Raw genomic sequence first — 26,813 nt, 5'->3', positions numbered from 1 at the left:
TAACGTCTTATGTGCATACATAAAAATTAAAATTTTGAAAGTTGCACTAAGGTGGTAACCCTATTGAAGTCTGCATCGAAAATAAAATGTTGCGATCTTGGGCAAAACAAAAAATAAATGGCAAAACATTATATTAATAAGTGAACAGTATCAGGAAGTGTATTTCTTAACATAATTTCCAGTGGCACTAGTTGAATAAATGATGTTTAGCAAAAAACAAATATTAAAAACAAGGAATTGGGTCACATAATTTGCACAACGAAAAATAGTATCGATAATGAAGAATCGCCAGGTACTTGAAGGGTTGCATTCGCATTGCGGAAGTGGTATTTTGTAGCAAAAATGGTATATTTGAAAATTAAACATACGGTCACACGCTGAGCACCAGCAGCAAACTCGGAGTTTTGGTTTGTTTTAGTTAATAAAAACTGCAATAAGAAACGCGAAAAGCCATTGAGCAAAACAACTGAGAATTGCGTTTGCAAATTGAATCGGATTGGCGAGCGGCAATCGTAGTGCGTTCAAATACAAGCCGCAGGATGTGGCCACAAACGCTGCAAATGTCGCGCGACGAATGTCGAGGCATGCTGCGTCGACTTGGTAGGTGAAACGTTGATACTTTCGAGATGTTGCCGCTGTCTTAGTGCCACACAACAAGGAACAGCAGTAGCAGCTGAAACTGCCCCTTCATATGCAACTAACATTGTTCACCTTTAATTTCACACAGAGCTTGAATCGTACTCGCACATTATTAGCGTTTTTCGCGCCCAAGGCTCGCTAAGTGAAACGAAAGCGAAACTGTTGGAGGAATTGCGTCAAGTGTTTCACATCACCCAGGAGCGACATTGTGCAGAGGTGCGACGCGCTGCCAACGATGAACAGCTCTGCACCATAGCTGAGAAGTGAGTTGCCACCGCAAATTCTGTGTGTTTCTAGTGAAAAATTTTGTGGAATTTTTAACAGCGTCTGCGGTCCCAACACATGGCAGGAATGGTCACGTGAAGGTCGCCGGCCCTATCCGCTGCTGCCACGCATCAGCCCACAAACTGCGCTCAGCATTGTGGCCAATGATTTGGCAGCGAAAGCTTTGGCGGAAAATGCCAAACTTGCGTCGCCACATGAGACTGGCGCCAATCTTGGCGAAGCGCTTCGGGAGCAGGCAAATTACGTGATGCTAAAGCATGGCAAGCACAAGTATCAGGAGCAGCCCCATGTCATTATGGAGGAGCCGGTGAGTGGATCATGATCATCTCATTATATAACGTATGACCTGGACAGCATATACATTTAAATATACGTGTGTGTTTGCGCATGTATTGGGGGCAAAGCAAAAGTACAGTCTGCACCTGGAGCAATGCTGTTCCACAAGCGTCTCCTCTCAAGCGCTCTTTATTGTGTGTTGCAAGTGGGTTAAATGCTCGCCAAGATCTGTCCGCTTACAAAGCGGTGTAAGTCTGTTCATGTGTGTGTGCGTGTGTGTACGGCCAATTAGGAAACAACAATCCAATTGGAACAGTCGGAAGGTTAAAAGTACCAATAGAATTGGACAAGTACAGTTCAATTGCCGCTCAACATGTTAACTAAGTGTTTTTTTTTAAATTTGTGTTTTTACCAAGGCTTAAGTTGGTGTTTTTGGATACTGCTTTGCAGTTTGCAATTTAAATTTTGCGTTAAGCAAATGCCGCAGTTAACAGCAACGTTAACACTGATAATTAACATTAACATACAGCTGTGTTATTAGCAAAAATGTTATCGATATATACATATACAGAGAATACTGAGGACAACAGTAAAAACATTTGTAAATACTTTTAAGCGGGAAACGTTTAATGAGTAAATATTTGATTTATTTGTAAATTTTAATTATTGAACGAAACCAGATTTTTTGGTTTCTAAAAATCCTTCAATTTGCTTTTCAGTTTGTAATTTGAAATTTGTGTTGAGCGAATATTACTGTTAGCAGCGATAACACTGCTAATTAACATAACACAACTGCCCGCTAAATGTTAATAAAAAGTTACCCGAGGACATGTAAATAAAGTAGTGGCAGTCAAAATTTAAGCGGGAAAAAAGTTTTGCAAGAAAATACTTAAAATTTGCAAATTCTTATTTAAATGTAATTATTTTCAACATTTAGTGAAATTTAATAGTAAAATAATCCAAAATAATCCAATTAATATTTGAACTCGCAATTAATGCGTTTTACCTCTTGCAGTTCAAGGTACCCGATTTACCTAACGAGATCAAGAAGGCCACATTGAAGCGCAAGGAGAACGATGCCGGTGAGGCGTCGAAGCCCAACAAGAAGCGGAACACTCAACACGATTATCGGCAACAACTACAACAGGGGCAACAGCAACAACAACAGCAAATAGCTGCACAAGATGAGGATGGACATGTGGGACATCCGGTGGAGCAGCGACCGAGTCCGCGGACAATGCAGCAACGTTACTTTTACCAACAGCAGCAGAAGCACAAGCAACGCTTGTCCAGTAAAAAGGGTGCAGCACATGCAACCCTGGCCAATAACAGTGGCAATTTGTCGCCTGCTGCAGCCAACACAAAGCCAGCGAAAAGCGGACGGCGACGAGCGCAGAAACAGTTGCAGCTGCAGCAAAAGCAACAGCAAGAGCAGCAGCAACAACAACAGCAGCAACATAAAGTATTATTGGCGACAACGCTGCCAGCTGTAACAGCAGCAGCAGCAGAGCCGACGACGCCGACAACAACGCCGCAGCTACAGCAGCACCCAAATGCCAATCACTTGGTTCAACCACATGTGGAATATATACTCGATGAGGCACTCAAATCGGTGGCAGCCAGCAAACTGAAGACATTGTCGCCCGTTGTACAGCAATCGCCAGCAATAACGCCACGTTCGATTGTAAGCTCACCCGTTGTGTTTAAAGATAACAAGATGTCGCCCACGCCACAGCAGCAACAGCAACAACCATTGTCACAATTGAGCACGCCGGTTAAGAAATACATTGTGGAGGAGCGTCAAGCATCGCCCACAATTTGCACCGCAAACTTGCCGCTGGCACCGCAAATCATAAGCGTGCAACAGATTGCGGCGCCACCCAAGGTGCGCAGTACCACAATATTGCCACCAGGCACCAAATTGACGCCCAAGAAGATTCAGCTACTGGACAAGCAGCCGCTGCCGCAGACGCCGACTTTGCCCACTGTTGTCAGTCCAAGCACAGCACAACTGCGAGTTATCGCCTACGATCAACAGCAACAGCAGCCAAGTCCGCATGCCATCAGCAATCTCAGCAGCAAGGCAACCACTGCGGCTGCAGCTGCAACAACCCCACAAAAGTACATTGTGGAGGAGCGTGTGCCCAGCCAGACGGCGACTCCAACTTCGAGTCAGAGCCAGAGCATAGCGACGCCACTGAGCAGCGCGAGTGCTGTGAATATCATCAAAAATATACCAGCGAGCAGTTTGAACAACACGCTCATCACACCGCTAACAAATGCGATGCCCGTGTTTCGCAAAGCGACGACGAGCACGGTGGGAGCAGCAACAGTTACCGCATCCCCCGTGGCAACTGCTGCTTCGCCATCGACGTCACAATTGCTGGGCAACATTAAGCTGAGCAGCAGCAGCATCAAACAGGTGCCGAGCAGCGCGTTGCGCAATATCAAGATTTGCTCGCCTAATGGCAAAGTATTTCTGCCAGCCACCAAGCTGCATGCGGGCAGCATAATACACAAGCTCAATCCCAGTCCCAGCAATCCCACGGCGGCTGCTGCAGCTGGCGGCACAACAGTGAGCAAGACCACAGTTAGCGTAAGCAATGCAGCTTTGTCGCCCACTGGTCATCAGTTGACAACGCCAACGTCTCCGCAGCCAGCAGCGCAGCAGCGTATAACCATACAGAAGATGCAGTTGCTTACCCCAACGCAAATGACGAGCGGCGGCGTTGCCAAAGGCAAACCCACCACATTGAGTGTGAGCAAGAGTAACCTGGTCTTTCTGCCCACCAGCGGCATGCGAGCGGTTACACTCGCCTCCTCTGCCGCCACCAGTAAACCGAAGACGACATCTGAACTGCTGTCAACAGCCAAACCCAATGTATTGGTGATTGGACCAGCTTCAGCGACAGCGAATGCAGCCAGCAGCAGCAGCAGTACGCAACAACAACAACAACAGACTGTGGTTGCCGCTACGACAAGCATCTTGGGAGCAGCAGGCAAGGCGAAGCCGACTGCCAATCAACTGATTACAGAGGACACGCCCATCGATATCATTAATATGCCCATCATTGTGGCGAGTGACAATGGAGCCTCAACGGAGGCGTCGCCAAAGACGCCTGCAGCAAAGACGGCGCCAACGTCGATGGTTGTGTTAAATGCCACCGATTGGGAAATGGAATTGGATCAGGCTTCAAAGGCTTCGTCGGCTGTTGTTACGCCCAGCACAACAACTGCAGCAGCGAGCACAACAACAACGCCAACAAGCACGGTGTCGAATGCTGCAAGCAAGAAGTTGCTGGAGGCGCTGGTTGTAGAGGATGTGAGGGAAGAGGAAGTGCCGACAGCAGCAGCAGCAGGAGGAGGAGAAACAGCTACAACACAGCTCAACAATCGCAGTGAGTAGTTACGAGTTTTATATCTGACAAAACATGCTAATGTTCCACTTTCTGTTTCAGTAATTGAACTGCAGGATGATGATGGCAGCGCAATCGAGTATGTGGACATGGAACTGGAGCAGCCCATTGAGATTGAGAGCAGCAGCAGCATAACAGCGCCGCTGGAGGCGATCAGCAGCAAGGTGACGACAGTGACAGTGTTGGAGGAGTCGAAGAAACCAATGGAAGTGACAAGAATGGCAGCGACGACAACAACAACTTTGCCATAGGCATCAAATTGCCACTCGAATTTGATTTGCATCTTCTGCTGATCTGCGAGAGAAACGCACAACAAAACACATACACACACACACACACACAGGACAGACGACACACTCACACACCCAGAAAGCCAGCCCCGGTTTAGTTTAGCATTAGTTGATAGATTAGTTTCGAGTGCAAGATTATCATTATCATTATATTTATGCATATATATAGATATATTGTAAATTCAACTATCTTTGAGAATCCTCGTTCATCCCATTGAGAATCGCGTTCATCTAGTTTGTAATTGCAGCAGTCACACTAAACCTTGTTTTATACTATACCATACCATATATTGGCATTGATTTCTCCAAAGTTGCCAGGCATCGAATTACCTTAAAACTAAAACACAATTGTAAATAGCATTTCTCTTTTACTTTCTCTTTAGTTTAGATAAGCTTTTTACGTTTTAAACAGAAAGAAAAAATCCCCAAACAGAACAGCCAGCAAAGCAAAGCAGCAGATGATGATCATATTATGAAATAAGATTCAAGTGTTTTTATTAATTTTTTTGATTATTTTCAAATGAGATTATAGAATTTAGTTAAATCAACGCCTCAAACAATGGCCGCTATTAAAAACAAAAGAAGAATTCAAAACAAAAATTGTAAATATTTAAGTCGAAAGAAATACCAATTGAAGATTTATTGATCTAGAATTCATGTATATGTACCATGTAAAGATAAAGAATAGTTTTTTGGGACTACAAATAATAATAATAATAACTGCAAATTATAAATGATCCATTTTGATGACTACTACTCGCCGGGTAGTTTAGCACTTAAGAATTTTATGCGTCGATTTTGTAATAGCCAAATTATCCAAAACGACAAACACAAAACGTTAAAAGGAAATGTTGCAATTTTTTAAGACAACACTCAGTTTGATGCGAAAACCGCCACGGAAAAAAAAGAGCGAGAATATAAAACAAAAACAGATTAATTAATAATTAATACAAAAAAACATATTGTTGAACAATGCGTGCAGCTGTATCATTTTTATCATAGAAGTTTTAAATGAAATAAATATAAATGTAAATGTAAAACGGCGAGCAGTTTATTAGGTTTTGTCCCCCCATAAACCCTTTTCTTTGTCTGCATATATTTATATATATGGTATATATTTGCATTTTATGGATATATCCATTCAAAATCATGCCACTAACTAATCGAGGTACAGCATTCGGAGTAAGATGTTCGAGTTTCAAAATTTGATGGTGTTTAGTTTTATCTTTTTTAGCTTTTTTTTTGTTTTAGGAAATTCAGTACATTTACAGCGTAACCAAAAAAGGTTTAAAAAAGAATTACGAATTACACATATTAACTAAATTAGTATTTATATAGATGTATAGATATATAATCTGGGCATCTCAATTACGTCCCAAAGCATTGCCGTGTCCCCAAGCCGAGTTGGCTGTCTGACGTGGTGGTGGAGCTCTGCTCTCTGGCGGCACGCCGAAACCACTGATACCACCCGACACATCGGGAGCAAAGCGCTTGCTGTGGATAAATATGGAAAATAGGTTTGTTAAATTGTTTCAACTCGAAACACTTACAATACTTACAGAATTTGTGGTGTCTCCAGAAAGGCGTTTCCGCCCAGCTCTTGGGGATATTGGAACTTCAAGAAGTAGTAGACATGGCCATTGAAAATGCCTACCAGCGAAGCGAGCGAACCATGGAATATCAACTCAATCCCCGCCAGCACCCAAGGTAAATACATGGCCTTGAAACGACTGCCAAACCAAAAGTTCACAATGACTTCTTTGTTCAACTGACACCAGATATAGGTGATGGCCACAACCAGCATGTCCATCAAGAAGTACACGTTGAACACCATGCCACCAAGATTCGCCAGGATTGCAGTGATAATCAAGAGATACATGTAATCGGAGGGACTGCGCACATATTGATCCTTTTCGAGGCGTGCACTATACTGTGTGATGAAGTAGCAGTTGATCAGAAAGTGAAAACCCGTCGCTCCACTCAGAGGGAACACAAAGAGCGAGGTGATGCAGCGCCACAATTGCAGCCGGCTGAGGACGAGCTCGCGAGACAGGTACATGTATTCCATGGGCAGAAGGCCGAAGCGGCAGAGCAGGCTCAGGCCCACTGTGGCTGTTAGCCAATAGCGAGTAAAGCGGGGCAGCGAGTTGTACCATGTCCCAGCGTCCATGATTCCAAATAATATACGAAATGCGTTGTGCTTATTGTGTAAAATTTCTACAACTTTCCGGACTGTTGATTTACGTGTCTTTAGCTTCAAACAGTGTGACCCCTATCATATCGAGTATATTAAAAATACCAGTTAGGTGTTAAAGCACCAATACATACCACAGTATGGAGTTAGCGCGGGTTTAAAAATGTTCGTTTTAGTTTGGCTGCTCGTTTTAGAACTAATTCGTATAGTCTATGTTTTTTCTTAAATATTTATTGAAAAGCATGCAGAATTTCAGTGCGTTCTTTGGTAAAAATAATTGGCCGTCTACTATACCAGTGTTGGAAAATACCGACATAAAAAGTGAAGTCAATTTATTAGCTGGTAACGGTATATCTAGTATATTATTCAATTTAAAATTTGTAGAGATGAACTTTTATATTTATAAATTTTGGTAGTGATTAAAAAGAAAATTTTTTATATAGAGAAAAAGTTGTAAATTAATAAAAGTATATTATATTTAGTAGGGAACCATTTACAGTAAAATAAATATCAATGTTTTTCATAAGGAATTGATGTTTAAAAAGGTAATCGGTATCCATACATCGATAGTTCCATCGAGAAGGGAGGGAGTTTAAAATTTATTGAAGATGTCATAATAAATTCCATTGACACCGAAGATGTGTAAGGTAAGTAAAATAAATATTAGATTTTGATGTTATCATAAATTCCATAAGCTAACTTGAATGAAAAACTTATATATGTACTATTCCATATGAAGGCAACATCACACATCGCGGCTTTTGAGAAAGTACTTCATGTGTATATTTCCAAAATAGTGCACACACAAGTAGGAAGGGGACGTAAATTGAATTAGCTCAACGGTGCTGAAACAAATTGCCTAAATAACAATATTAGTCAATCCAAATATAGAATGCAGTTTGTTTCCTTATCTATAGAATTAATGTCACTAAATATGTTGTAAAAATATCGACCTTAAAGTAGAAAGTAAAAGTGTATGATAAAATTTGAAAGCTAACATTATAGAAGTTTAAAGTAAGCCGCAGCTGGTGTGGTATTGAATAAATGCATTTACAAGCAAATGCGTAATGCTTATGTGGGTGAATTTCATTGCCTGTTGAATTTCATACTATTTTTTTGCACACAATTATGTGTGAGAGAGAGACAGCAAAGCTCACAGTAACAGAAAACATCGAGCTAATCAAGTGTTTTCGGACCGGTTCAATGTGCGCTGACATCTGCTATGCATAGGACGAGCTGCTACGTTTTGCCTGCGTTGTGTGTGAGAGATTGTGGTTGTGTGTGAGTGAGCGAAGACACACCCACCATTCAAATACAAAATGGGTGCCACCTTCAGTGTGACAGCGACAGCGAGAGACAGACGCATGCGCTGCCCCTGTCCCTTGTAGCAGAAGCAGAAGCAGAAGCAGTAGCAAAACACACGCCCACATTTCGCCATGCTCATAATGAAGTTGCCTTGCTGTTTTAGTAGCTGTTGACAATGAGAGCGGGCACAGGCGCGCACACAAGCGCAAAGAGGAGCGACGAGGTTTTATTTACTTAGGCGTTGAGCTTTTACTGCGCCTTTCACTCACCTGCTGAGCTGCTGTCATTTTGTTGTTGCCATTTTTGCTCGCTCATTTCGTTCTAATAGCGTATGCATACATATGAGTGTATGTGTATGTGTATGTGTATGCATGTACATATGTATGTAGAATTAACATTACTTTGTTGCGCTTGCAGTTTGTCTTTTTATTTAACGTGCATTTATTTGGTATATATAAACACATTTTAATCTCTCTTCTTACTCGCAACTTGGCTGTGTTCATTTTAATGTCAGTTCCTTAAAAGTCAACTTCTTTCTTGGACTTGACATTTTGCATGGGAACTTTTAATATCAAACATTGCCATGCTCTGCAATTATAGTAATTATTTGATTAAAAAATCTCCCAGTGTGCACACACATACAGTTCATATTTCGCACAAGGAATTTGGGAAACGATTTTGCACACAAGCATGTATGCGATGGGTTTGAGAATGTATTGGTGTGTACATATTTCAAACGCCCGATAATGGCGCAGCGGGAGAGGAGGAGAGGTCGTAACAAGGGGGCACCCAAAAACGCACTTGTGTAAATGAGAACGAAAAAAGAGGCAACTCATAAGAGGAGCGTGCGCCGCCAAATTGCAGTACAAATATGTATTCAGTCAGCTAGGAATGGGGGAGAGAGAGATGTAGGGGCATAGCTTAGAAAAAGGACAGTCCGCAGATACAGCAGCTGCCTACAAAATACATACTCACATAACATGATACACACACGCTCAATATATGTACATACAAGAGACATATTGCGCTTCGTTCAGAGAAACAGCCCTCAGAAATTGTTGGTGAGAGGGGGTTAGAAGGGGAGCAGCAGCGCGCTCTCTTATTGGTGCAAGCGAGAAAGCGAGAGCGAACGAGAGAGTGAAGAGTAATGATGTTGATCAATGATAATGATGTTCCGTATACGTTTCATTTCATTCCAGAACGTGGCGTCAGAGCGAGAAAGCATGACGCGCGCATTTTATACATTTTGACTGGCGTTTGAAACCCGACGGCAAATTTTCGAACTCACTAAGAAGCAGAGAGCCATCACAAATGCGTAGGTGAGAAAGAGCCGAGAAATGTAATGCAATGTAACGGTAACGGTAACGGCAACGGTAGCGCATTATTGACTTTGCTATTAACGTTAAACGCGGTTGCTATGCTCTCTTGTCTCCTTTTTGAGCCCTGGAACTGTGGAACGACAACTTGGCCTCCGACTATACACTTATTATTTTTGTTTTGCCTTAACTTACTTTGGGCTCATAAATCAAATATTTACATTCCGAAATTGACGTCTTGAACGCGCGGTCGCAATTTGCAACGTTTCTCCTGGGCTTCTTTTCTTCATCGGTGTGAATTAAACGGGCAGCTTTCACCTTAGCTCCCTCGATTTCTGCGTGTTTCAGTGCATGTGACTGTGTTAGTGTGTGTGTGTGTGCTGCGATTAACCCAAGAAATACTAAGAAAACTGGCAAACAGACACCGATTATTGCCAGCAGCAATTGCTTGGCTTGATTAGTCTGGGATTCATTTGAAAGACGCTTCGCAAAAAGCTTTGAAGTTTTCACAACTCTCAAAATATTAAACAAATATTAAGTCAAGACATCAAAAACGGATTTAAATACTTAACTGCAATTAAAAGGAGCAAACATCATAACAATATTTGTCTAACTTTGAAGGTGAGTTCTACATTTTATTTATTTATTTTTTACAAGAAATTAAAATTGAGATACTTTTTATTTATCGCTCAATTTCAAATACGAAGTGGATTGCTATATTAAATTTATAATTATTTCTTTATAAAAGTAGACAAAAATTTATAAAAAATCTAAGCCTAATAAAGGAGAAGAGCCATGCGACTAAGGTCTTCGGCTGAAGCCTAGATCTAGTCCAAAAACTGTATAAATTTTTAAATTTATTTGATTTTGAAAATGAATGTATGATTATAACAGCTTTTAGTTGACTAAGATTTTTCTTATGCGAATTAATCATTGAAAAACTATTATAGTTTATTTTTCAACAAACAAAGTTTTTATTTATTATAATTTTTATATTTTCGATTAAAATTCGTTGTTTAATTTAATTATTTATTTGCGATCAAATGATCATTTAGTTTATTTTATTCGTACAAAAACTCTCTCGATCCTTTTCGTTCCCATTTCGCTTCCGTTGGATGCCAATCTTGGCTCGATAAACGATAGTTTAGTTGTCTCATTAGTTCGTTTAAATGTATCGTACTATCGAATGCAGTTGTCAACAAAATTAGTGGTAACATTCTTATTGCAAAAAGTGAATTTCCAAGTCGACGGCTGTTGAATTACTTGTGACTTTGCCACAGTGGCCATTTTGGGATGTCAACAACACTTGAAGAGCTGCCCGAGGAAGCACAGGCGATGTGCTCTGTTCAGTGTGTCACTGTATGTGTGTGTGTGTGTGTGTGTGAAATGAAATGGAAAGTGCCTCTAAGTAAGCTCCCAGCTGAGTCCGACAATCTGTCAAAAGTTGAACCGTGTGGCAGTTGTCGTCGTGCATCAATTGTTAATGCCACAGACGCACACAGCGTGCTTCAAAAGGGGGGAGGATGAGCAGAAGCTTCAGCTTCAGCTTCAGCTCAGCATGGTGGCCACAAAACTTGACGACGTTTCATTTCGACAACTACTATTTAACTGTCGTTTTTCGCGCGCTTTTCAATTTTTAATTGGGATTTTTGCTGCTGCTGCTGTTGTTGTTGTTGTTGCTGTTGCTGCTGTTTGTTTGTGCAACGCCTTCGCAGGACTTGCAAGTCCTTGCCAGGTTGGCTGTGTGTGTTGACTTGCTCGGCTCGCCTGAGTGCGCCGCACACATTGCCAAATGCCCGTGGGGTAAAATGTCTTACGGTCTATGCTCTACGCTCTACGGTTTACCGTCAGTCGGTTAGTCGCCGTCAAGTCAAGTCGAGTTGAGTCGCGTTGAGTTGAGTCGGCGTCATCGCCACGTGGTTGTAAAATGCGCTTTTGAATAAATACAATATGCAATGGAAGTGGTAATGGTAATGGTAATGTTAATGGTAGTGCCAAATGCTTTTTATACGCCACATCTCTTGCTTCACCTCCTCCTGCTTTTTCTTCCTCTTTCCTCTTCCTTTGCTGCCGAGGCTGTGCTCCTTTGGGGTTCAACGTATTTACCGATTTTTCGTGGTTTTTTGATTCCGTGACACGGGTACGACGGCAATCATTGTGACATTTTAATTGTTTATTTGCGCAGTTTGCGCATGCTTCCGATTCCGATTTCGAATCCTGTGAGTCCTGCCACAAATCCCACAGCTCCTCATCCTCTCGTGCTCTCTCTGTGTGCTCAAGTGCTTGCCAGTTGCTGAGGCTGAGGTAATTGTTTTGAAGTTTCATATTTTGACAAAAGATTTGCGGGTGAACTCTCTGTGTGTGTGTGTTTGGCTGCGTTTCGTTTGCATTCGTTTCATTCCTGTTTAGTTCTTGAAAAGGACTCTAGTCCTGTATGTATTTGTGTGTTTGGTTAATGTAAATATTGGCATTCATTGTCATTTGAAGTGAGCTTTAGTGCAGTTGATTATTTCCGTTTTTCTTTTTTTTGCTCAGCGTATGTGACATTCAACATTGCTTAAAAAAGTACTTGGAATACTTTGAATTGACTTTAAGCAAATAATAATTTCTTAGCTTTTTTCTCGAGATTTTAGTGCTCTTTATATATTTGATTTATTTAAGATTATACAAATTATATTTTGCAGAATACGGAATTTACGGGCTTACTATTCTACATTGTTGACGGGTGAGTCTTTCAACAACTAAATTAATAATAAACTCTTATCATTTCAATATACTTAAAATACAATCTCAGTCAAGAGATGTTTGCTTTGAAACATGTCTAATGGATTATCATAAATTTGCAATTAGTAATATTTCATTTTCCAATAAAGGCTTCTCGAGTGACCTAATTCCATTCAAAATTGCATTTGAAAATTATATTCGAGAAAGATGGCGCAGCTTAAAATATAATGCCATATAATTATTACAGCTTATGAAATGTATCTTTTTTTTATGAGCTCTCACCATATCGACATTTAATAAACAACTTTAGCTATCACCACTTGAGCTGTTGTTGTCTCGACTCCCGTCCGAGGGTCAGTTGAGTAGAGAATTGAAAAATCAACAAAATGAAATTGTAATAATTTTGATACATGACATGAGTGAAAGAACCACCACCAATGACACCAACCAGCAACGTTTATCCACACCCATTTTTTGGTTGTTGTTGGGCACCCTCATGCTGAAAGATGAACCCAATCAAATATTTATGCCTAATAAGAGAGACGCCGAGAGAAGCCAGCACATATGGAACTTTATTAGATACAAATTCTTTGCATTTGCCTTTCGGCTATCGGGCTGTAACTCTGCAGCAAGGGAACTTGCCCCTTCCCCCTCTGCCTCTGCCCTCTTCAGTCAGTCCGATTCATAGAACGCCCGTTGTTGCGCTTGTAATAATGTAAAACTCGCGAGACGTCAACCATTTTAGTGTTGCTCTGTTCTTTTTTTTTGGGTGCGGCAAAAGGGGTTGCTTTGATGATGATGATGATGATGCTGCTGCTGAGGGCTCTAGACGATTTGTTGCAATTTCCATGGATCGCCGTATGTAGCCATTTTTGGAAGCCAAACTGCGCCCGCCCGGTGATCCCAAAAAGACTACCCTTAAAAATCTCTTCCATGCTGGCCATTCAAGTGCGCTTTTTTCCTTTTTTTATTTGCAACGGAGTTTGCTCGTTTGAAAACCCGCAATTAAGTATGCGTTTTATTCGCTCTCCTCACTCCCCGTTCTCGTCGCCGTCTCCGTCATCGTCCCCTGGTTACTATTGCTGTTGTCGATCCGTGTAACTTTTGTTTATTATGCGTAATTGCAGTAACATTTGTGTGTTCGCCTTTTGTGCGCTCCTTTTGCAGCTGCTGCCATTTCCACGGACTCTGCTCTTTTCTGTTCGCTGCCATACATGGCGTATGCTTAATATTTTCAGGGTATATTGTGTTGAGCGGTTTGTAAAAAAGCCAACAGCGCAAGATCAGCTATTTTTTTTTGGGGTGCTGAAGTCAGAAGTGTACGTGATTCGTTTTTTCATCTTTTTTAACCTGTGGCGAAAATTGTTGGTTTCGGATAGTTTCAGATTGAATGGCAGACAGAAAGACATTGAGGTGGATAACAAAAGGGTTTTAAAAAGAGTTCATGCTCAATGCATGCCATCCATTTGTAATGAATGTAAGCTAGATCTACTCTATTGCGACTTTTGAAAGGGTATTGAAGTCATTGGCCTGAGAAAATCTAGATGTGGATTTATCTAAAAAAAAACCCTATTTTGAATATAGATGCAGCTTGCATTTTTTTGGGTGCTAAACATTTATATTAATATATGCAAACCTTTACTTTACTTTGGTTTACAAAAATATTAAAGTGTTCAGGTTATACAACTTTTTAGGCCACTTTTAATATTATTATTGTACTCAATTGTATAGTGTCTTAGTCAAAGTTTTTACTCTTCTATATTTATACCTCGACTTTCTATTATAAGCTTCTGCTAGCAGGCCATTTAGAAAGAGATTACTAACATGCAAAGTCTGAAGTTGGAGCTCGAACTCGTTGAATTGTAAATTACAATATTTTTGTTGTTGTTTTGGGGGCGGAGCTCGGCTGTCGGCAAATTACGGCAGAGTAAATGGGAATTTATTTTTAAACGCAACAACAAGCGCAATTTGCAACTTGGAGGCATAACGAAACATGTTGCAAGTGGCAGCAATTGCTGGAAAATGCGGGTAAAGGCAAAAGGAAAAGGTAAATGTAGAAAAGGCAAAGACGCGAGTTGCACATTTGAAGGCTTCAGCAACAAAATGGCGTCGTTTGATTTGTGTGTGTGCAAGTTTTTTGTTGCAACTCGCGTGCTCCGCTGATCATTTGACAAGCGACAACAAATTGGTACCTTTAGTTTATCGTTGAGTATCTGCAGACAGACAAAGTAGATACTTAGATATCGAAGTGAGCGAGGTGAAGAGTGAAGAGTGAAACAACCCTCTGCATGTTGTAAGCAGAGCGAGCGCATCTTTTGTCAATATTTGCGAGGGGCATGTAAACAATTTAATAGGCTGTTAGTTGCTGTTTACTTAACAGATATGGAAAAACCGCCATCCAGCCAGCCATCCAGAGCCACTTGACAGCTGTTGCAATTTACGCTTGATCTAAGCCAGCGAAATATGTTTCAGTCCTTGAGGGGTTGAGTTTTCTGTTGCCGAGATTTTGGCTTTGTTGTATCTTTACCAGATACTTAATTTATACTGTGTTTGCGTCAAGCAAATAGTTTATTTAGCGTTCTCCCAATTGGGCTTCTGGCACTTGTGTAAAAAACTTTTTATTCTGTATTTGAAAATTCCATTTGAAAAGATTTGCTTTGCTTCGCTTGATTCAGGTGTTTGTACAGTTTAATGAGGTTTGGCTAAATGCTTGCTATGATTACGCAATGAAGGGCAACAAAAAAGAATTCTCGCAAAAAAAAAAAACGTTATCGAAAGCACAACCCTTGCGGGGATCGAACCCGCGACCTTTGGATTAGAAGTCCAACGCGCTATCCGCTGCGCCAAAGGGTCGAACATTCTTATCGCGTCTTATCACCCATGCACTTGTTAACAAAACCCCATTTCAATTTCCTTAATGTATCTATAACTCTTTGAAAGATCTACCAATTGTTGTGAAATACTTCTGTACTTCTGTGTATAAGAGAGCGTGAGCTCAATATTTGTTCTCTTTGTTAACAAAACATTCAGTTTCGACCTGAACAAAAAAAACAGCTATTTAAATATGCGTAGCAGCAGTTCCGATATTTATAGAACGCAACACGGCAATACGCCAGCAGCTAGCTTATAGAAATATATCTGCCAGGCAGAGATGCGCGTCTTGCTGCAGCAGGCGGACGCTGCATGCAGATACAAATGTATCTGTAACGAATGGATGATTTTATTGCGCTGAAGAAGTTTGATTCCTAAATGCAATATTCAAGCGTGCACTTTTAGTATAATATATGCATAAATATAATTGCTTTAATCCTTGTAATATCTTGCCATAGATACCTGTGTAAAATATAACCACAATTAAGAAATGAAACTAAAATATATTTGTAAAATAAAGTATAAAGTATTTGCCTTTTAATCAACACGGTTAAAATTCAGAAATTGAAAACACAAATGCAAGATTTGTAATATCATAAATTTAAAAAGTATGCAGAAAAGTAACTCAAAGTCAAGTCTGTTTTACTAATGTATAAAGTATCTGTATGCTTGCAAGTAGCTTGTGCTGTACACTTTGCTGGAGTTGAGCAAGATCCTTTGCTGGAGATTTCACTTAAGGACTTCAACTTGTACCCTTTGTATTCGTTACTTACCTCCTGGGGGAGAGCAACGACGACAACGACAACGACTTTCAAGTGCCAGTTTCTCATTTACATTTTGCCGTTCAGTTGGCTTTATCGTCGCTGCGATCTTCATGCGCTTTTAGCTAATACGCTGCTGAAGTTGTTCTGTCTGCCAACACGGGGAACGGAAAGGACAGGACAGGAAAGGGGAGGGACTGCGACTGCATCAGGGTTGTTCACTAAAAAATTTCGGGCCAAGGCGCAATGACGTGACTCTCGGCAATTACTCAACGCTCGTTGTTGTTGTTGCCCTATGTTGTGTTGCTGTTGCTACTTTCAGTTTGTTAACAAATTAATCAAATCGAACACCGCACTCGCAACACCAGCACAACAAAAAAAACGGTCCCTGCCCCTTCTCAGCTAATAGAGTAATCGTTGAAATGTCGAAATGTGGAAAAACCCCCATTGAAGTGCTTATCTCTATTTTATCTCTTCCCGCTCTCCCTGCTTTCGAGAAGTTTTCTCACTTTTTTGCTGCGTGATTTATCTGCTTCTTCCGACGTTTTTATATCAATGCCCTCCTTCCTGCCCTCCCCCTAAGTGACCCATTGTCACTCCAAGTCTGGCGGGGATTATGCAAACATTTTTACGCAAATCGCACACTCGAAACGGATATTAAATTTTATTGCTCATGTTGCCATGACTTTGGGACTTGGTCTATTTGCCATTGTTGTGTTCATTGAGCACTCGAGTAGTCGCTCGGTCAATTAGCCAGGACGAATAGGAATGCGAGGAATGCGAGTGGAGCGAGAGCACTTTAATTAAACTTTTCAACTTGAATTTATGCAGCTTGACCTGATTTGGAGTTCAGAGTTCTGATTGCAGCTGCCGGCCGCATTCCTAGAAGATCGTATGACTTTGGCCTGCTGCATAATGTTTTTGCATCAGGCGTTGACGCCTTCTACAACGCCTCATCCTAGAAACCCTCGACTTCGTCAACGTCTTCGCCTTCGTCTTGGTTGCGGCACGCGCTGAAGTACACAATTTGTTTGGCACATGTTGGCAGCAGGCATTTAATTGCTACATATGCGACACACATCAAGCTCACGCCTCCAAAAGTAATAGAAGAAGTAGGAGCAAGCAAACCCTTGTGCCCCTCGTGCCTATTTGGCTTGCCTTGGCTGCTGATCCTTCCGGTGGCGGGATGCACACAATGCTCAGCCGGCTGAGCAGCAAGACAGGAAGCAATGTGCGGCGTTGAACAATTGCTCGCTGGCTGGCTGAGATTTGGACAGGCGCAGCTGCTGCTCTGTATCAGCAGCAGCTCCTTGAAGTGGGCAAGGATAATCAAAACGCGCGTTGCTTGTACTTCATCTTCTACTTGTTTACTCCCCGTCTAATGATCATCATTATCCTCATGATCATCCCGTGCGCTGTGTGTTTGTTTTGTATTGCAAAACCGGTTGCGTCTTTTGGGCGTTAACCGAGTTCTTGTTGCGTTCGCTCTCTCGACTGACATTTGATTTCTCCGCTTCTGCTTTTAGAATTCTCAATTCAATTTCGCTTTCGTAGCGGAAACGCTTTTTCTTTTCATTGCTTGCATATTTGAACGGTTGTTGACACGCGATCCTCCAGCAAGGATACTCAGCGATCGTCGGTGGCATCGTCCTTCTCCTTCTTGTCGTTGTCGGGTTCCGCGACATCGTCTGCTCGTCTGCTCGCCTGGCGCGTGTTCCCGCTTCCGGTTAATTATATTCACGTAAATTGTCCTACGACCAGCAAAACAAATGTGCAAAAGCCGAACAACAAAACAAGTACCGAGTCCTTCGTCCTCCGACCCTCGCTAGACGCTGTAATTGAAAGCGAAATTTTATGCTTTCATTTGTTTGCCTTTATTCAATATTAAATTAAATGCATATGCTCTTGGCTCTGGCATCTTGATGTCCTGCCATTGGCTCTGGCTTCTGCTTCTGCTTTTGTCCTTCCGCGTAGCCTGTCAGTTTGCTTCTATTCTCTTCCTGTGTTCTCGTCTTTGTTCCGTGTGCTCTCGCTAACTAAGCAACTGCTCATTAAATGCTATTCCTCTGTGCTTTTCGCTTTTTGCTTACTTCTCTCTCTCTCTCTCTCTCTCTCGTCTGTTGGCATTACAATGTGGCTCGTGCCAACTTCAGCTTCGACTTCAGCTTGAGTTTATTGTAATCTGAGCAATCCTGCATCCTGTTTCGAAGCACATGAGATCCAAGTTCAAGGTGAAGATAAGTTTTTGCTAACACTGATTTGCTGACAGCAGACGAGCTTGTGAAGTATTCTTCGCTATGATTCTATAATATTTAAATAATTCTTTTTATAACCGCTACCCATAGGGTAGAAGGGTTTTATAACTTTGTGCCGGCAGGAAATGTATGTAAGAGGTAGAAGGAGGCATCTCCGTCCCAATAAAGTATATATATGCTTGATCAGCATCAATAGCCGAGACGATCTAGCCATGTCCGTCTGTCTGTCTGTTTGTCCGTCTGTCCATATGAAACACTGGATCTCAGAGACTATAAGAAATAGAGATATATTTTTTTTTTTCGAGTGTCGAGTGTACTCGACTGTGAGATACCCGCTACCCATTTTCTCAAAATATACCGAATATACTGCAAAAATACTAAAATACTATCGACATAGTACCGCATTCAAAATATACCATAGACGGCACAATATACCAGATTGTCAGCCAAAGCAACTAAGACCCCTAGTAAGTGGGCGTTTTTGCCCATACAAAAGTATTTCTTTAATAACTTCGACAAATTTTATCTGATCGTAACCAAATTTTCAGGAATCATAACTACTATAGTAGTTATTGTATATACAAAATTCGCAACTCTAGCTTTAAAATTACGCTTGTTATTCGATTTTCTTGATTTGCGGGGGCGGAAGTGGGCGTGGCAAAAATTTGAAATAAACTTGATCTGCGTGCAAACATAACAAATGCTGTCGAGCTCTATCTCTTATAGTCTCTGAGATCCAGTGTTTCATACGGACAGACGGACAGACACACAGACGGACAGACGGACATGGCTAGATCGTCTCGGCTGTTGACGCTGATCAAGAATATATATACTTTATAGGGTCGGAGATGCCTCCTTCAACCTGTTACATACATTTCCTGCCGGCACAAAGTTATAATACCCTTCTACCCTATGGGTAGCGGGTATAAAAAATTATAATTATGAACTTATTAACTAGACGTTTTGTATACCTATTTTATTAGACCTTTGGTATTTAGATGAAATTGTGATGTGTGTATTTTAAAGAAAGAATCACATTTACATTTATGGCCTATAAATTAACTACTTAGTTCTTATTTATGGAACTTGAAAAAGTTGTAAATCCAACAACTTCTTAAAATTTTTCGAGCTGTCTTAAATTCTTGAAATTGTTTAAGCTGTCCTCATTCAAACAATCGTTGGCCTAGTTTTATATGTCTTTTTGTTTAAATAAATGTATTGGCGTCACGCCTGTCTGTCCCTTGACCCTTTCCTTTTCCTTGCTCAACAAATATTTAACTATCATGTCCAATGAGTTTCCCTTTTCCGCTGCGCTTCGCATGGGAAAAAGTACTCGCAGACATAGTTGCAAACATTGCCAGGCTGATTAGCATAAGGATATGAAATGTTTTGACGGCGGCCAGGTTAGAAATATAGAAACAACAAAAAAAAGAGAAGTGTTCGTGGAAAATTGTGTGCTTCCTGTAATAAAAAGCAACAACAAGAACAAGAACAACCGGCAGCAGAAACTCGTAACACTTCCGCGTGACAAACGCACGACTCTCTCACAGCGAAGGGTTGTGAGCCTTTTTAACAACCTGCAAACAAGGCAAGTCAAACGGTCCAAACCCAAAGCGCGTGTCCTCGTTTTTGTGACGGGCGTTTTGGGCGCCGACGAGGAAAAAATGATTAACATGCTCAGTTCCCAGTTCCCAGTTCTCAGTTCTCAGTGCCACCCCGTAGCTGTGGGAAGTGCGGTTAAGCGCATTATGCAACATTATGACATTCACATCGACATCTAGTACATCCAATAAAAATTGTGACACGCGACCGGAGACCGAAGAAGCCAATACAATTATAATTGCAACAAATTGAACGACGCTGTCGACACGCGCCCTATTAGCTCATCTTCCGGTAGCCACAAAAACACCAGACAGCAGACATCGACGGACCAGCCTCAGTCTCAAGCACAGGCTGACTCAGAGTGAGAGAGAGGGAGAGAGAGAGAGAGAGAGAGTGAGAGAGAGAGACGGATTTTCTCCCTCTCCATCAGGGCGTTGGGCAGTTGGATGTGGGCTGAGTTTTGTCGCTTGCCACGACGACACTTTTGTTTGTTTTGACGATCCTTAAATGCTTGTTTAGCCCTCGTTTGAAATGCTCTACCTCTAAGCAGAGCAACAGGGTTGTTCAGGCTAATAATGACACTTCAAGATGTGGGTGCTTTGATTAGTTATGCATTGATGTTCATAGGGTATCTGTGATTCGTATATTCGTGAGCCTCTCATGCTTGCCTTATTTCCTCTACGGCTGATTTATTGGCTTTTACTTATTTCCGGCCACGTTGCAGACACTTTACCACATTGACGTTTAAGTAGTTATTATTAGCGTGTTTTGTGGACGGCTCCTTGACACTTGACTTGTGCTTGGACCGGAAATCGACCAAGGAAATAGATAGACTCGATGAGTAGACCAATTGACAGCTTGAGATGAATGAGTGTGAATGGTCTTGCAGTAGCTTAAATATTTGCAAAATTATTAATCTTGATTAGTTAGTTGGCTTATATAATATAAAAGAGTAATTTTTTCATTTGTAGATTTATTTATTATAATTTAAGTGGAGTTAGCTTAGTGTAGCATAAGAAATTCTTTCTTTATTTTTGTAACTACAATAATGAATTCCTTTATAATATGCATTTTTTATCTGTCATGTTAAAGTACATTTTGTTTGTGCAAATTCTTGATTTAATTAATTTAATTTTTGTGTATCTTCACTTTTCCTTAACATTTTCTAATATAGCAAGATTATCATATGAGTTAAGTATTTTGTACTTTTAAAATAATGGCTGCAATAATTTTCTTTGTACCTCTTATGCAAATTATAAACTGAGGCTGCTAAATTTGGGTGGTTATCTCATATTCAATCACATTTTACATTCCAAATCCCTTTTAAATGCCTGCTGCATATTTCTGGTTCCTTGTAAAGTCCCTAAGCATAATTAGATGGATTTGCTGAAGTGCAAACCGCAGCTGCTGGTCAGCAGCAATTATGCAGTCATCATGTTGGCCAACTTAATTGGGTTGCACAATTTCCACAAAGTGAAAGGGCAGCTGATTTCGCAGTGAAATCTCGGTCAAAACAACTTAAATCCGCATAATTTGGGTTCGTTTTGGAGATGACAGCCAAAACATAAATTCAAACACGTCAAAATACTGTTAGTCAATGAATACTGAACTTGTGTCCAATTGTTCTGCAGACAACAAAAAAGAAAGAAAGAAAGAAAGATATTTGCCAGCTTTGAACCTGACCGACTCGCTACCTAACATAAATGTGAAAAATCTGAAAATGTGGTATTGTGAAAATGGGAAAATGTGTGGGTGCCGTAGGATCAGACTGAGATTCCTTTCGGTTGGCTATTGTGTCTGCTGGACAGAGTAATGATGGGATTGAACCGGCTTTAACAAAAGGATTAGACATGTAGTTTGCGATGCTTAGTTGCTTAATTGAGCCCAAATCTATGCACAGCATATCAAATATTTGCCTTAAATATTTTGGTTAAATTATGAAAGGGTAAACACTTATATGGCTAAGAGCAAAAAGGATGGGAGTTTAAGGAATATGAAAGATCATAAACCAGACAAAACGTGTGAACTGAATAAGAGTTCAAGAGTGGGTTTTATATAGAGAGAAAAGGAATAAAGAGTTTAATTTTCGAAAATATTTGAGAAATATTTAGACACCAGTTGAATGCTGAAGTTTTCATGCGTTCCTTTAAGAATGAATTATAAATATGTAGCAAAGTTAGAAGTAATTAAATACTATTAAGGAATAGATTTAAATGAATCCTTTTATACTTATTTTCTAAAAGTGTAGAAGAAAATCTTTGTTATGAAAATATTTGTATAATCCACAAATCTTTTTTCAATTTTATGAGGGGTTGAGGTTGCTTTATATATATATATAGAATATATCATTCAAACATATATTTGACAAGTAATAACCAATGTTCATCAATAATAATCTTTAATCTTATAAATGTCATCTATTTCTTTTGGTCTTAAAATAATCCTATAATATATTTAATTTAAATTGCAATGACAAATCATTTCCTCTCTCTAGGAAATTCCACTTAACCTTTTCTATGAATCTGCAAGGATTCACACTCAATTTCGCTAATAAATGCGTTTTGCAGTTACGGCCAAATCGAGGCTTTGAACGATGTCAAATGTTTAATTTAGCTTGCTGAGCCACAATTTCCGGCAACGCCCATGGAATGAAAAAGATGAACAGGAAAAAAACAGGAAAAATGGGAATCAGGAAAACGCCCTGCCATCAAATCAAGAGTTGCTGTCAAAATATATGACAGAGGGGCGTTGAGGAAGGCAGTGGGGTAGGGGGTGCTGCAATGTAAATGGCAGTAAACGCAGGGAAAGCCAATTAGGAAGAAATAAATCACGCGTCATGTGTGCGAATTCCTGGCAAGAAACGCCTCCATCATAATAGACAAGCACAAGCTGAAGCTGAAGCTGAGGCTGAAACACTTCAACTCAGTTCATACACAAAAGCAACCACAGCCAGATGCAGATGCAGAAACAGAAGCAGAGACCACCACCCTCCACCTTCCACCTCACTCCCTCTCTTCACATCCAGCCTAGCTGAAGAAGCTAAACAAGTGCCAAAAGCTGATTTCACTGTAATTACAATTCACACTCGCAGCATATTCGAGACACCCGGTTAGCGGGGGGGAAGAGAATACTACAAGCTGTATCCCAGTAAATGTGTTCTTTTTGTTTGGCAGCACTTAAGCGATGTCTCCCTTTCGTTCCCCACCCCCCTCCCGTCCTCTCTAGACGACCCAAAACATCATCCACCGGAACGAAACTTTTTTGTATGCCAGCCTGGGGATTGGGATGAGGTGATGAGCAGGAAAAACCCACAAACAGACACACCTACTAACCGACAATGATGCCTCAAAGAGAATGAGAGAGCAAGAGAACTCTTTCGGATGGATGGCTGGATGGATTTCTGGGTTGGCAGCCAGAGCTCTGGGTGGTTAGCTGCTTGGGATGGCTGGATGGTTGGGTGGTTAGGTTGTTGGGCAGTGGGTTGTGTACGCGTGTCAGGCCTACCACTAAATAAACAAAGAGCAAAGAGCAAACGGAGGCAGGGGCAGCAATAGAAATGTCACAAACAAACCGATTAAACAAGTACTTTTTAAACAAACACCACATAAAAAAATATGCGTATAACGAGAAGTGGAATCGCCACCTTCTGTCTCTGGAAAGTTCGAGGTACAGAAAGGTGCAGAGGGTTGGCAATCTGCAGAGAAACCCTTTAAGTTCATTTCGATTCAATTTGCCAAAAATGTGAGCGACTTTTCATCTCCACATTAAATTGTTTTTTTTTTCCTTCCATAAGTTTCTGGTCACGCGACTCCTTTGTAAGTTGTCCTAATTCCAATGATATTTCCATTTACAACTTCAGCATTTATCTTGCATCTTTTTACTCGCTCTCCGTATGCTAATGCGACCTAAGCCTATTAGTGTCATTTAAAAAAATTATTTCAATTCACAAAAAAATGCCTGCGATGAACTTTACTACCAGTGGGAACTTTTAATTTTGAGAAGAGGGTTTTGCTCCACTTTTAACACTTTTCCCAAATGTCAAATGCAAGCACTTTCGCATTAAATGGGATTATTCGGTCAACAGATTGTCAAAACTTTCGGCTTAACTTTGGGTGGGAATTTGGTTAGATCAGGTTCAAAATAAAGAACACTGAAAACTGTGTAAAAAATCAGTGGACATTTTTAACGTTAAATGAATTTTAGATAACTTGAATATTAATATACATAGATATAAGATTGAAAAGTAACTAAAACGTTAGTTTAACTAACGAGTACACATTTTCATAAATGAGAAGAATATCACAATATTGTGTTTTGTATTTTTTGTTCATATACTTTATTGAATATTGTTTTTTATTTATAATTATATGATACAAAATAATATAGCATGCAGCTTATACAATGTTTCTAAGAATGCATTCCTCAGAGTTTTTAGTCAGCTGCCATCTCTGTTCAGATTTGTGCCCATGTTCTTGCCCTACTAAACCACTAAAACATTTCACAGCTCGCACCTCATACGTAAATTAACCTTAAAATTGAAGATTTACACCTTGTGTGACATGTTGAGTCGTACGCAAGCTTATGGAGATTTTCACAATTTCCTGTGAAAAACTGTGAAATCAAAGCCAGTAAACGAGGAAAGTTCCATTTCCGAGTGAGAGATGAAGTCCTCATCCAGTTACTTGCATAATCTGTGGTAAGCCAAAGCGATTACACGGCATTGTATAAGATCACGTTATTGGAATAGGCAAGCGTATATGTTTGTACATACGTAAGTAACCATGAGACCCAGCTGCAGGACCCTGAGTGACCACAAAGGACCTGGCCGATACACGAGGGAAACTCAACAGCTGCTGAACAGTGAACTCCTCGATGGATGAAGTGGCGTGGGTGTCTGTCTGTTGCTGTTGCTGTTGCTGCTGTCCGAGCAACAAATATCCGATTTGCAAATGAAACAATTGCGGTGTTTGACCAATTTCACAATTGATGTAATCCTGCAAATCTCTATATTAGCGTGGACGATGAGGACAAGGACGATGCAAGAGCGTTTTGTTGCCATTGTGAAATTGAAATGTTTTGAGTTCATTGAAGAGTAAACAGCAGCACATACTTAATATGTGTTGTATGTGGGTTACGGAACGGGAACGAGAACGAGAACGGGAACCCTGAAGGTTTATAATAATATTTTGCTAACCTTCTTTTCGCTTGTAAAAGTTCAAAAAGATTTCGCCCGCTCATTGTGCGCATTTTGCCGATTACCGACACAGATTAAGGGATGATGGGATGTGAGGTTGTGAGTTGTTCGCCAGGCCATCCTCAAATCAAGGCACAGACTTGCACTGTGTTTCAGTTCTCAGTCTCATTCTCAATCTCATTCTTAGTTCGCAGTTCTCAGTTCTCAGCTCTCAATTCTCGTCCAGCGCTGACAATCGGCTTTTGCGCATGCGCGGCAGGTTTGTTTCCTTTCATACAATCGCAATTAGACGAGTTTATCCTTTTGTTTTGTGCCGTCGTCGACGATCGACGGTGTAGACCGAGTTTTCGGTCATTTGGGTCCGCTTTTGATCCGCTCTATCCCTAAATCTGTGCACTCGACCATGCGTCTGCAGCTTCCTATTCTGCTTCTGTCTTTGCTTCCCATTCCCATTCCCATTTTCTTTTGTGTCACGCGTATTTGGCGCGTTTAAATAGATTAACCGCCTTGCAAATTGCTTGCATCTTATCTCAGATCTACCTACTCTACTTCTCTCTCTCTCTCCCTCTCACACTTGCTCTCTCTGTCTTTCTTCTTTTGCAGGTTTGCGTGTCTGTGGGTTGATCCCATTTCCATTCCCATTCCCATTCCTCCTTTAACTATTGCTACTGTTACCAATCTTTTTACATTCCTCAATTAGCTGTGGCCGCCTTTTGTTTGCTGTCTTAATCTTGAGTAAATTAGTTCATTAAGAGGTTAATTCCTCATAACACCCACAAATTATACCCAAACTCAGTCTGCCTCTTCTGTGTCTCGATGTGTGGTAAACAAAATCTGCATATACGTTTAGTACTTATGTGCTTTACCTGCTTACTCAGCCGCTTGTCTCGATAAGTGTATTATTAGGTTAATTCGTTAGAGAACGAAATTGAGACACAAATTGTATGAAATATATTTTAAGATTACAAATTATTGCATTATTATTAAAATTTTCGAATATCTTTAGACTACTTCTCGAAAATAATATAAATGTATGTAGTGAAATGCAATTTATAAAAACATAATTTTACGCTCATAGCAATAAAATAGTAGTATAGTTGAAAAGTCAATATATAATGTAGTAAACTAAATAAAAGAAGGAAATTCTAGTAAATAACTAAACAAATTATATTTGCATTTAGTTAATTAATTGAACACATGAATATAAAGCTGGAAAGCGGATATGTACGAAGCGAATATGTACGAAATAACAAGTAAGAAAGATACAGTCGAGTCCGCTCGACTGTGAGATACCCGCTACCCATTTTGAATAAAAGCTAAATATCGTTATACCAGATTCTCAACCAAAGCAACCAAAGTCTTTCTATAATAACTTCGACCATTTTTATCTGATCGCAATTTTCAGGAAACAAAACTACTATAGTTATTATTGTATATACCAAAATTCGCGACTCTAGTTTCAAAATTACGCTTTTTGTTGATTTGCGGGGGCGGAAGTGGGCGTGGCAAAAATTTGAAACAAGCTTGATCTGCGTGCAAACATAACAAATGCTGTCGAAAAAAATTATAGCTCTCTCTCCTATAGTCTCTGAGATCTAGTGTTTCATATGGACAGACAGACAGACGGACATGGCTAGATCGTCTCGGCTGTTGATGCTGATCAAGAATATACATATATACTTTAT

The 26,813-nt window shown here is 40.5% G+C and overlaps 4 protein-coding genes and 1 non-coding gene across 6 annotated transcripts in view; 3 read left to right on the top strand and 2 right to left on the bottom strand.

Moving 5' to 3' along the window:
• The window catches only part of LOC117564678 (neuropeptide-like 4), a 99,146-nt gene that overhangs the window by 25,914 nt on the left and 46,419 nt on the right, over window positions 1-26,813 (top strand). The gene's annotated exons all lie outside the window — the stretch shown is intronic.
• On the top strand, window positions 368-5,791 carry LOC117565887 (mucin-5AC). The gene is made up of 5 exons (XM_034245228.2): window positions 368-600; window positions 728-902; window positions 964-1,231; window positions 2,216-4,598; window positions 4,659-5,791. Exons 1-5 carry the CDS (start codon window positions 540-542, stop codon window positions 4,865-4,867), a joined length of 3,096 nt encoding a protein of 1,031 aa, XP_034101119.1. The 5' UTR covers window positions 368-539; the 3' UTR covers window positions 4,868-5,791.
• LOC117565888 (derlin-1) lies at window positions 6,001-7,178 on the bottom strand. The gene is made up of 2 exons (XM_034245229.2): window positions 6,466-7,178; window positions 6,001-6,400 (listed from the first exon to the last, which is right to left on the bottom strand). Exons 1-2 carry the CDS (start codon window positions 7,074-7,076, stop codon window positions 6,271-6,273), a joined length of 741 nt encoding a protein of 246 aa, XP_034101120.1. The 5' UTR covers window positions 7,077-7,178; the 3' UTR covers window positions 6,001-6,270.
• LOC117564884 (fez family zinc finger protein erm) overlaps window positions 7,502-26,813 on the top strand; it is a 28,115-nt gene continuing 8,803 nt past the window's right edge. Inside the window, exons 1-2 of one of the 2 annotated variants that reach the window (XM_052002757.1) lie at window positions 7,502-7,747; window positions 9,605-10,342. The gene's annotated coding sequence lies outside the window, so the exon portion shown is untranslated. Of the gene's footprint in view, window positions 7,748-9,604; window positions 10,343-12,399; window positions 12,447-26,813 lie in introns of those variants that run through there. The other variant, XM_052002758.1, reaches the window with a different exon arrangement.
• On the bottom strand, window positions 15,226-15,298 carry Trnar-ucu (transfer RNA arginine (anticodon UCU)). Its single transcript has one exon. It is a non-coding gene; the product is annotated as a tRNA-Arg (tRNA).

This window comes from Drosophila albomicans, chromosome 2L, assembly GCF_009650485.2.
Source record: "Drosophila albomicans strain 15112-1751.03 chromosome 2L, ASM965048v2, whole genome shotgun sequence".
NCBI classification, from domain to species: domain Eukaryota; kingdom Metazoa; phylum Arthropoda; class Insecta; order Diptera; family Drosophilidae; genus Drosophila; species Drosophila albomicans.
Note: the sequence above shows the minus strand (reverse complement) of the source record. Positions and strands in the feature narration are given on the sequence as shown.

Excerpts from the sequence above, each read along its gene's own strand:
- LOC117565887 (XM_034245228.2), top strand. The coding sequence starts at position 540 with ATGTGGCCACAAACGCTGCAAATGTCGCGCGACGAATGTCGAGGCATG. Across the intron at positions 1,232-2,215 it reads ATGTCATTATGGAGGAGCCG|TTCAAGGTACCCGATTTACC; the intron begins GTGAGTGGATCA and ends TACCTCTTGCAG. Across the intron at positions 4,599-4,658 it reads AACACAGCTCAACAATCGCA|TAATTGAACTGCAGGATGAT; the intron begins GTGAGTAGTTAC and ends TTTCTGTTTCAG.
- LOC117565888 (XM_034245229.2), bottom strand. The coding sequence starts at position 7,076 with ATGGACGCTGGGACATGGTACAACTCGCTGCCCCGCTTTACTCGCTAT. Across the intron at positions 6,401-6,465 it reads CTGGAGACACCACAAATTCT|CAAGCGCTTTGCTCCCGATG; the intron begins GTAAGTATTGTA and ends ATTTATCCACAG.